This window comes from Danio rerio, chromosome 2 (assembly GCF_052040795.2).
Source record: "Danio rerio strain M-AB ecotype USA chromosome 2, GRCz13ab, whole genome shotgun sequence".
Taxonomy (NCBI): Eukaryota; Metazoa; Chordata; class Actinopteri; order Cypriniformes; family Danionidae; genus Danio; species Danio rerio.
This window is the reverse complement of record NC_141022.1, coordinates 34,679,094-34,690,651: the sequence shown is the minus strand read 5'-3', so window position 1 is coordinate 34,690,651 and position 11,558 is coordinate 34,679,094. Positions and strand designations below refer to the sequence as shown.

Genomic DNA, 11,558 nt, shown 5'->3' with positions numbered 1-11,558 from the left:
ATGCATTAATAGATGTAGGAGCTAAATATAGCAACAGTGAACAGTTCAAAGAGAAGTTGTGCTGCTGTCATCTCTACTTTATTATCTTTTGTTATCTTAAACTGCCATTTCACACAAAATGGGGGAAAAAAAAATTAAACAAATTTCTTCCAAAAAATGGGACTAAATTCAATCAGCCAGAATTGATATAACCTCATTTTATGTTCAGTTTTGCTGTGTGACACTAACAGACAGAAAAAAAAAAAAAATCTCATCAGATCTAAACAAATCTCATAGATGGCAGATTTGGATGTAAAGAAGATGAATTTTCACCAAAAGGCGAGGTTATATTACAAACAAATTGGCTGATTATAAAAAAAAAAAAAAGAAAAAACTGCCGGTTGTCAAATCATCTCTAGTTTAAAGTGGGAGGGAAAACAAAAGCAGTGGGAAGGATTAAACTGAAGCAGGCCCCCGAGCCTGGATTATCCATTAGTAAAGAACAGAGGGCAGGCTGGCTGCATCCACCATGCCACACACACGCACACATACACGCACACACAGAGAACTGCCAATTCAAGAAGCCTGATGGGTATGATGAGTGAATTGGTGCTGTCGTTTCCGCTGTTGCGTTGTTAAATGGGATCAGGTTTAAACCTGTTGATTTCTACATCAATAAATTAAATCGAAACTTCTATTATACCTTCAAATATCACTTGTAAGAGTTGAAGGAATTCATGTAGTAAGACGAAAATTTGAACATGATAAAATAATGATGGGACAGTAGCCCATCATGTTGAAATGTTCAAAAATGCTAATTAAATTCATGCTCAAAACTGGAATATCGCATAAAAGATGTGCGAATGAAGCAAGGTTTCCATCAAACATGTCAAAAAACAAAACAAAATGATCACTTCCGGATAATTTGACGCCAAATATCAACAGTAAAAACATAATTTGCTGCGGTAGGAGAAACTGTGTCAATCTTTTCTTTATTTAATAAATGACTTGCACCTCAGAAGGCAATCCTGACATGCAAGGAACGTGTTTGAAGGTGTGAGATGCAGAACACAGATGCTCTTGACAATTCTTGAGGTAATTAATAATATAACAACACATTTTAGAAGGACCAAAAAGAACATTTGCAATGTTTAACAATGTGGTCAGTCTGCTGGTTTGTCCATTCGCATACATTTTTTTATCATTACATGATCTCTTTTAACAATCACATTACTTTTTTATAGCGAATACTGGAATTTGTTTGGTAAAAGTGTTTCCATCATAGTTTATGCACATTTTTTCTTATTGAATAAAAAGTTTATCCTACTCAGTTTTGCAAATTTGTTATTTATGTGCATTATTAAAATTTATGCACATCTTGGCATTTCCATCATTCTTATGCACAAATCCAAAACGTGCATAAAAATAGGTGGATGGAAACATAGCTACTGAGTAGCTCCTCTTTTTTTAATGTTAAATGCCAATAAATGACATTTCAACTGCAATAATATTCTTTTAGGGGGCAAGACGTGTCAGTAAGTAAGGAGAATTTGAGATCTGAAGTATGATATCATATAAAAAAACATTCTGAGAGAAGTGAGAAACTTCAAGCTTTCTAAATGTAAATTTTGTCTCTGCTTTGGAGCACACAAGCTTATAGATAGATACTAACACTTTTAATATGCCTGAAAAACCAAGACCTTTTAACTGAGTTTATCTTTTAGCCTCTCACTTACATTGACAAAATCCTAAAAATTCAGCAGATTTTCCCTATAAGGATATCAGACTGCACGCTGCCTGAAAAAGCAACTCTATGAACAGAGCTCGCCGTGTGACAAGACATGATGTGATAATTACACTATTTATAATTTGACTGAATAAAAACTGTGCCGTTTACAGACTACACACAAAGATCTGATTATTTGGGTATTCTACTTCAGACACACATGGCATTTATACTCTGAGAGAGAGAAAGAGAGGCTTGGTATCAAGAGATCTCTTCACAGCGCTGCCTGAAGCAGAACAGAGGAATGATCACTGAACAAAAGAAGAATAAATCACATTAGTTCTTCACTGTTATTTAGGCCTACTGCCACAACTGCAGTTTGTAATTCTGATTTAATGAAACACACTGGCTATATTGTTTTAGTGGTTTCATTTACATAACATTAGACTTCCATGAACTCTGTCATTCCATTACAGTGCTTATGCACACACAAACACAACACCAAATAACCTATCCCCATGGTGAAAATTTGAATAAGCTCTGCCACAATTTACCATGAAAATAAATGACATTGGATTTGTGGAGAGCTAATATATGTTTTTCTTAAAATCAGTACCGCACAGTAAAAAAATATTATTATTATTAAAAATTGAAATAATACCATTTGTATTAATAAAATACAAATAAAAAACAAATATTAACAGCATTTTCATTTTAAAGGCATACTTCACCCAAAAATGACAGTAAATTATGACAACTTATGGGTGAATTATCCTTTTAATCTCTTTAGTACAGCTTCAGAAGCATAACTAAAAATGAAATAAAATTTGAACATGCCCAATTTCTAAATCGCCTTACAGCACAATTTTCCCACAGTATGGTATTTAAACCAATCATAAAGCAGTGCGCCTGAACAGATGCTCGTTGACCATCAACCATTTTCTCAGAGGAAGACAAACTAGGCCATTTACACTAACAATTAATAATATATTTACTGTATATAGCGCTTTTCTAGACACTCAAAGTGATTTACACATAGTGGGAGGGCATCTACCTGGATGATGCGATGACAGCCATTTTGCGCCAGACCGCACACCAGCTGAGTGTTGGAGAAGACAGGGTGATGAAGCCAATTATGATATGGGGTGGGTTAGGAGGCCATGATGGACAGAGGCCAGTGGTCAAATTTGGCCAGGATGCCGAGTTAAACCCCTACTCTTTTCTGAACGACCACAGAGTGTCAGGACCTCAGTTTAACATCTCATCCGAAAGACGGCGTTTACTGAGCAGAATAGTCAGAGTCCCCATCAATATACTGGGTCGTTAGGATCCACACAGACTGCAGGTTGAACGTTCCCTGTTCACTAAAATCACTTACGGCAGCAACCTAGCTTTCCTATGTGGTCTCCCATCCAAGTACTGACCGGGTGCAGCTCTGCTTAGCTTGAGAGTAGCAGAGAGTTAGCTGCGTTTTGTGTGTACCTCAGCAGTAAAACTCTAAATGTAGGATTTCTTGACTCAAACTTAATGGCAAAAGTATATGGCATCCTTTCAATCAACATTTTTAGCTTTTTTGCCACATTCATTGCTAGCATGTCAATAAAATCTATAGGTGCGTCCCAATTTGAATATGCATGCACCAGAAAATGTGGCTGTTTATACTAATGCATTTCCGTTTTAAAATGAATAAGTTTTGCTACAGTTATGCCTTCTATCCAAACTAATCCAGAGTTTTCAAGCGTTGAAAACGGAGCATTTTGGAAACGCTTAAGAGGCCATTTTCACTTCAATGCTACTGCTCTGTGCCAGTGTGGATGGGGGAAAACGGAGCCATCTGAAAATGGAGGCGTGGCTACAGACATTCGCTTATCTGATTGGGGCTTTCCTCAATATTAAGTGGCCTAAACAAAGTTCAGTCTTGCATCCTCTTCTTGTAAGTTCAGACTTCGCAAGTTTGACATGGAAAACAAACTCCCAAGGACACGTCAGGTAAATCTTCAATAGGAACAGTGTACTTTATAACGTCATTAACATCACCCTGGCTAGATTGTTTCACTTTCTTAACAATAACATGAAAACATGATATGAGGAAATGTTCATTTTCATTTTGATATTAACTTAACAGACACCAAAAATTTTAAGGCGTCGTGTAGCTACATATGGGGTTCTGTGCTCACAGCACCCTCCGCCTGGAGCACAGATGCGCGGATAAGGTGCAGCGCATGCCAGAGTGTGTGTTTATGTGATGTGCATTTTTAATAGTGGATGGAGAGCTGTCCAGAAACGCTTGGTGAAATGACAACGTAGACGTGGATTGTTTTTATTCTGAAACTCCATTTTAAAACTAAAACATATTAGTGTAAACAGGACCAAACAAAACATTGCTGTAGCTCTGATACAAGTTTTATGTATAGAGAGAATTGAAAAGCACTTAATGTTCAGGTGTCTTGTGTTCGACTGGGGTAAGTGAAATGTGTATATTTTATACAAAGTATGAAGCTGATCGATCAGTTCTTGTTACGTGACTCATGGTGCGGCATTCTGAAACGTTCAATTTAAAATTTGTCTGATAATAGATGTTTTTAGCTGGATGCACCAGGCATACTTGTGTGTGCCACTCTCAATATGTGCATGCAATCCACACTCCATTAGATATAACGGACTTGTGTGTGCAAAAGACAATGTATGTGAATGACCTATTTCACGGCAGTGTCACAAAGAGGTCTATGATCTATGCATGACAAAACAAATCTGTGAACACACGCAACTACTTCTGATATTCGGTCAAGCAGAACATCAGAGCCTTACTTGAGCTGAACGGCGCACGCACTCACTTACACACACACATTTGTTTTGCCATTAGTCTGTTTTAGACACAATTTGTTACAGCTTTACTAGGTGATTTTTATTTCATTTCATGTCTGTTTTAGAGATGTTAAAGGTCTTTGATAAAAATCTAATTGCTTTTCTTTTGAAATGTGTTTCAGATTCACACTGTAAACATAGATTCAGTCTGTCTGTGACAAAATTGTGATTAAAATTGAAATCAAAACATTGTTCAAGAAAAAGAAGTATAATTGTCTTGTTTTGTCACAGGAAAACAAACACCTCTCTGCGTAAGTTTTTGTGTATGCATGCAATTCTGAGTAAAGCTCTGAGGCCTGAAATGGGGAAAAGCCTAAATCTGCAATCCAAAAGAACACACCTGCTATCAGACATCTGCTCCAGCTTCTTAGGAATTCTAGTTTCCCTAAACAAAGACAGTTGAAGAGTTCTTATCGCTCTTATCCACCCACCTGTGACGACACCAGGAAAAGGGTTGTTCACTGCCACCGTGGAGAAGGAGGACGAGGCTCCACCGAAGGGTGTGATGACAGAGGAAGAGCCACCGAATGGGGTGAGACCAGAGGAGCGGCTGTTATAGTTGTTGGTGGGACCCTTCAGGGCTGGTGACTGACCCATCTGAGTAGGGTCTGGTCCATAGAGGCCCATGTGTGACCCAGGGGTGGGATTGGTGGGATCTGGTCGGTACTTCTGTGTGGGACCCTTGTCCTCTTTACTCTTGACACAGCCCATAGTCAAGCCTGTCAAGAAGGAAAGAGTTAATATTAATCAACACTCAAGGCATTTTTTTTGCAGAGGAACACGATATTGACCTATCAAAGCAATTGTTTATGGCTGCAATTGAAATAATGTAATACACAACATTTTTCCAAGATAAATATCAAAAATTTTAGAAAATATTTTATTCATATGATGGCAAATATACATTTTTTTAAAATGCCAAAATATTTGTGAGTGGTCAGCTTGAATTCTGAAGGTGTATGTGGTTGAAGGAGCCAACCTATCGATTCATCTTGCTGAAATTGAACAATCGGAGGAACTGAATAGCGAGCTTGAGGTGCCATGCAAGACAAATGTCAGAGATGATAGTTTACAGTGGACAAGGTTAAAATTCACTGATAAAGAACCTGTAAGTTCTGTGTACATTGCCAGCTTGTATTAATAAATATTATTAGAGAGAATATGAATAACGAATATGAATAACAGCAGGCAGCATAAGGATATGGACATGCTCATCCACAAATTTAATTACATTTAAATTATGAATACATGAAAAGAAGAGAATCTGATTTACTGCAATGAAGCAGAAGGAAAATAAAATAATCTTAAATTTTATTTAGACCTAAATAGAGATTATATGACAGCAACATATCGGAGTGCAATAAAGGACAGTGAATTAAGAACAACAATGAGCAAAAATACAGACTGAGTGCTCACAGAGAGTCTCTGAAAGCAATGTCTTCCTCTGTCCGTGTTTTCAGGCAAGAATGTCATGCAATTGTGCTTTGGAATTTGCAGGGACATAAAACCGTGTTGTTAAACATGGCATCTAAACAATTTTCCCAAAACTGACTCGTACATGGACTTGGACATACAATCCTCCAACCATCAGAACTCACACCATTGACCCTGCCTTCATGTGTAATATCTATGAACAAACATTTGTCATAAATGGCTGTTGAGGTGATCAATTCAGCTGAAACAAGTAAAGGTTTTGACTCAGAAACAGTATTCGATGCATCACAACTAGAGCTGCACAATTTATCGAAAAAAGATTGTGATCTCGATTCGACCCTACACACGATCTTAATTCAGCTTTTCAACCATTCAGCCAATTATATTTTTAAGATCAGGAGAGAAGCGTAAAGGTCGTCGCACAAGTCTTTACATTGATTTACATATATTTCTCAGCAACATGGACACCTTCAAATGGTGTTAAAAGTGTCACATACCTGTATTTATAAGGTATAATTCATCCAAAAATGTAATTTCTGCTTTAAAGTAATGATGTATTTGCGGCCACGAAAACACATGAGCTGAAGCACTGTTTATTAACTACCGAGAGGATGTGTGCGTGCACGCCAATGATGGCCACTTAGGAAAACAGAACCTGCAAAGGCTGTGAATAACAGGTGATAAAGTTGTAAATAGTTTGTTACACACACAGAGTGATCTTTTGGGAGCTGCGCGGGAAGTATGATTTGCATATATGTTTTTATTCCTCAAAGTGATGGCAGCCATGACATGAACCGAACTCAGCAGTAAAAAATGAAACATGCGTGCACGTCATTTAAATGATCATATTGCATTTTATGCAATTTATGATTAAGAAAAGCATTTGAAATGTTTTTTTCTTTCATAGCAAACACAAAATGTTGTGCAAAAAAATAAATGTTTGCAGCATCAGTATAACTCGCTAGCCTATATTATGTTAAATATAGTGCAAGAGGCAACCTGACAATCACAAATGTCTCAATTTACCAGTAAAAAAAAAAGTCTAATAATGTTGTCGATGACAAATAACAAGAATGTCTTAAACATAATAATTAAACTTATAAAATTTTTAAATAGTTGTAATCTGATGTCATAACTTTACTGTGCATTAACAACCAGGACATATTTAAAGTCTGTTCAAGTCCACCTTTATAAGTTTACAAGATTTAGTATTTTAACCAACAGTGGACCTATACACACAGGCCTGATATTATTGTTGTTTTACCATATGTTTGAGGAATAACAATAATAATAGCCTACTCATATAAACCGTATTTTACATCTGCAGGATCATGAGAAAAACATGATCTTGATTTTAAGTAAAAAAACAAAAACCATTCTCATTTTCGCCAGAATTGTGCAGCCCTAATCTCAACTTTACAGAAAGGATACTAAGAAACAGCTTAAACAACCAATGGAGAATAACCAAAACCAATTTTACAGTTGTTCCCTTGTTCTTCAGATTTCAATTAGCGTCACACAATGCAGACTGAAAGCGAGCATAAAAAAGATGACAAACATAGACTGTGGTTTCACAATGGAGGAAACCTCAAATCAGACCTCAGCGCAAGCATCTGCTTCCCGTTACATGGCAAATCAAAACCACTTTCAACAGATTTGCCGTCATTCCACAGCAATGCACATGTCAGAGTTAATCACACGGGCGTCTTTTGAGCAACGTTGGGTCTCTAACATCCCACATGAATGTGTCAGGATGTGTTGACTGCTCCGTGTGGTCAATGTGATAAGAGAGCTTCACCCTCAGAGGCACAACTCGAGAGAGATGACAGTATAATCTCCAGATGCCTTGTCCCTGCTTGTGCTTCTGCCAGGCCTCTTTGTCTAGTCTGAACTGGGCACGGCATGGGCACACATGTGCAGGGGAATGAGGAACGTGAGCACAGCCTTGAAGAAACAGGTGGCCCTAAGAGGAGGGATACAAGACCAAGAACAGCAGGGAACAAAGATAGCATGAAGAAACAGACAGTGGAAAGAAACAAGATATGGACTGCGAAAGATGGGTTCTGGATGTAAAATCCCATTCTTTTTTTTCCCAAAAGGCAAGGCAAGGCAAGTTTATTTATATAGCACAATCCATAGACAATAGTAATTCAAAGTGCTTTACATAAACATAAATAAAAGAAACATTTAAAAAATTAAAACAAAAAATAAAAATGAATTAAAAACATATTTAAAGGTGTCAATACAAGTTTTTTAAAAAAAAAAGAAAAGAAAAGAAAGACATAGTGCCATCTGTCAGACATTGATTTGAATGTACCTAATGTTGGAGCTGATTCCAGCAGGTGGATTCACCCTGTTTTTTTACTGAACTCTTGGAATATCTAATTTACTTGATGCTAATGATGTGAGTGGCCTGTTAGGTTTGTATTCAGTGAGCATATCTGTAATGTATTGAGGTCCTAAACTAAATTTCACAAAAGGAACTCATTGTGAATAATAATTGACAAACAAAAAAAAATCTACATTCAATAGTGGAATTCTTTGTGTGAACACTGTTGTGAAATTGCTCTGATAATAAAAATCTGAATCAAAACAGGTTGCAAAATTACAGAAATTATCAAAGCTGGAAACTTTTCATGAGAATTAATGGGAAAATATGGTAATAAAAAAGATATATAGAAATTAAAGGGAATAAACTAAGAATTTACGAAATTGCAGAAAAGCAAATAACAGAGAATTTAATTAAATATAGATAAAAATTTGTTAAAATGACCAGACTTAAATGCAATTTCAACTTAATTTGTACCCTGCGCATTCATCAATGTTGTGCACTCTGGTAGAAGGACAGGTATTTCCCAGTCTTCCAGGTTCTGCCTACCCCAGCAATAGTGAGCACATTCCTGCAATTGGGTCTAAATGTTACTTCCAATTAAGTAGGTTTTGATATTACATTAAACCAGATATACGAAATGGAAGATGTCACTGTTTCTGTATTTGTTTGCATGTTTTTCAGCTTGTATTAAAAAAATTGTTTTGTTTTCTAATTTGTATGTTGTAAATTTCTAATCAATACAAATTTCCATAAATTCCAGATAGTTTTCAAATGGGAAAGTTTCAGAAAATTATAGAATTTCCTGCAGAAACGTCCTGAAAAGTTTCCAGAAATGTAAATTTGTTTCTGCCGCTTTGCAACCATAATCAAAAACAAATCAAATCACTTTTATTGTCACATCATCAGCAGCACGTGTGCTATAATGAGCGAAAAGCAGTTCAAAAGTCTACAGTGAGAGAGAGAAAGAGAGAGACAGAAATGGAGTTTACTAGGGGTGTAACGATTTATCGTTGTACGATTTATTGCGATGCAAAAATGTCACAATATGCATCATGGCTTTATGACGATTTGATTACAATATGACGTCCGTTTTCTCTTATTAGTTGAGCTGTTTGCACGTGAGCTACGTTCCACCTGCTGTCGCACGTGAGTTCAGATTGCAGCAGCAGTAATGTTAGCAGACCAAGATGAGTGGAGTTGAAATAGAGGATGGCCCATCCTCTCAAAATCAGGCGTCTGGCAACATTGCGGTTGAACAGTCATTGCTTTAGACTCGTCCGCTTTTTGACACGCATACTGGGTCAAACATCCTAAGTTTAAAAGTCTTCACAGTGATTTACATACTTTGCACAGCGACAGGGATACCTCCTAATGGTGTTGAAAGAGTCACATACTGTATTTATAAGGTACAATTCACCCTAAAGTATCATTCTGTCTTCATATAATGTTTCCGCCGCAAAATCACACATGACATGAGCTGACCATGAGCTGTTACTACAGAGGACGGACTATGTTTGACGCGCGCGTATGGCAAGCCGTTTTAGCATTTAAACCTTTATTCTGACTATCCATAAATATACTTAGAGATATCTCTAATTATATTTTGACTAGCCATAATTATAATTCGACTAGTCAGAATGACAATTAGAGATATCTGCAATTACAATTGTACTAGTAAGAAATCAGATTGGAGATATCTGCAAATATATTATGACTAGTCATATTCCTCCATTGACTTCCATTGAAAAATATTTGCAGATATCTCTAAAGAGTTGACTAGTCACAATTGTAATTAGAGATATCTCTAAATGAATTTAATCAAATATGAATTAAATACCTTGAAATGTGGATTTTTTTTTGCACACAAAAAAAACGCAAGTGACCAAGCAAAGCCTTAAGCTCTTACTGTTAAATTCAATTGAATACAAAGCTTATTTTTTTGCACCTTTACTTAAATTGTTCCTTAATTTTGTCTCTGTCATTTCAATAATATTTTTAAAGAAGTTTTTAAATGGTTTCATTTTCCAGAGACAGGCCTGTTTAATTTATTTTCTTAAAGAAGGTTCAGTTTAACAAGTTGAAACAAAAGAAATACATAAAAAATAGTTTACTTGGTAAAATTTGCATTTCAGTTTAATTTTGAATTTGTATTCCAAATATCGTGATACATATCGAATCGTGAACATTATATCGTGATACACATCGTATCGTGAGCTGAGTGTATTGTTACGCCCCTAGAGTTTACTTTTATTTTCTCTATTACAGTAAAACAGGGGTTCTGCTGTAACGTCAGTGTCAGTGAAAGACTGTCCAGCAAACACACACGCAGTGAAATGTGCACAGTTTCTGCGTTTTAAGTAGATTGAGTGTTTTAGTTTCTCGCACTCACCTCCCCCATCAAAGTAAACTACCGCAATATAGCGCATATGAGATTAAATGTCATCAGTACATAATAACCGGTTATGGTCATTACTGAACCGATATCAAATTGTCTGCATCTGCATTGCAGTGCACTGAAGAAACAATAAATTGACACCACTACAAACCACTGCCATCCAGATATGAGTAAATGTGAACTGTTTTACATTAATGTGTATATGTGAATAAAAGGGAAGCACATTGTTTTTGGCCTCGACGGCCTCAACATAAGCTTAAATTGTTTAAATTGCAACATTTAAATATTTAATATATAGTTTCTTTAAGAAATCACTGACTCTAATCCACTGAATTATTAAAGGCAATGCACACTCAAGGTGGTTTAATGATGCCTACTTTTGTCAACAGTGACTTCCTACAAGGCACATGGAGAGCTAGTCAACTTTCGGCTATATTTTAGTTATGTATTCAAGCGCAATGTTTAAGTTCAGGATACACACTTTGTCAGCTTAATGTGTTAGGGCAATCACTGCTGCAATCTATGTTGGGAAGTGTTTCAAGGTTTAAAAGATAAATTCAGGCAATCAATGTACTGAATAGAGGATGTGCTTGAAACGATCTGAACAAGTCCTCACATCTGAGCTGTATCCACGCCTCTTGACCTTTGAGGAAAACACTAGAAAGGCGTCACCTCTTCAGGACAGGATAAGCCAATGACGTGTGCTTGTAAACACCTCAGCGTGGACTTTAATCAATCCCAGGTCTGACAGTAGAGCGGTAGAAAGGAAGTAACTGGAGAAAGATCTGACCTCTGATAGAGTCATAAAGTCAGCACTACACAATCTG

The 11,558-nt window shown here is 36.5% G+C and overlaps 1 protein-coding gene across 9 annotated transcripts in view; it reads right to left on the bottom strand.

The window, feature by feature from the left end:
• Window positions 1–11,558, bottom strand: part of yes1 (YES proto-oncogene 1, Src family tyrosine kinase) — a 262,958-nt gene that overhangs the window by 27,311 nt on the left and 224,089 nt on the right. For 8 of the 9 annotated variants that reach the window (XM_087239180.1, XM_087239178.1, XM_087239177.1 and 5 more), the window contains 1 exon segment: window positions 5,002–5,289. In XM_087239180.1, the coding sequence (XP_087095306.1) occupies window positions 5,002–5,281 (280 nt within the window). In that variant the 5' untranslated portion in view covers window positions 5,282–5,289. 9 annotated transcript variants of the gene reach the window in all.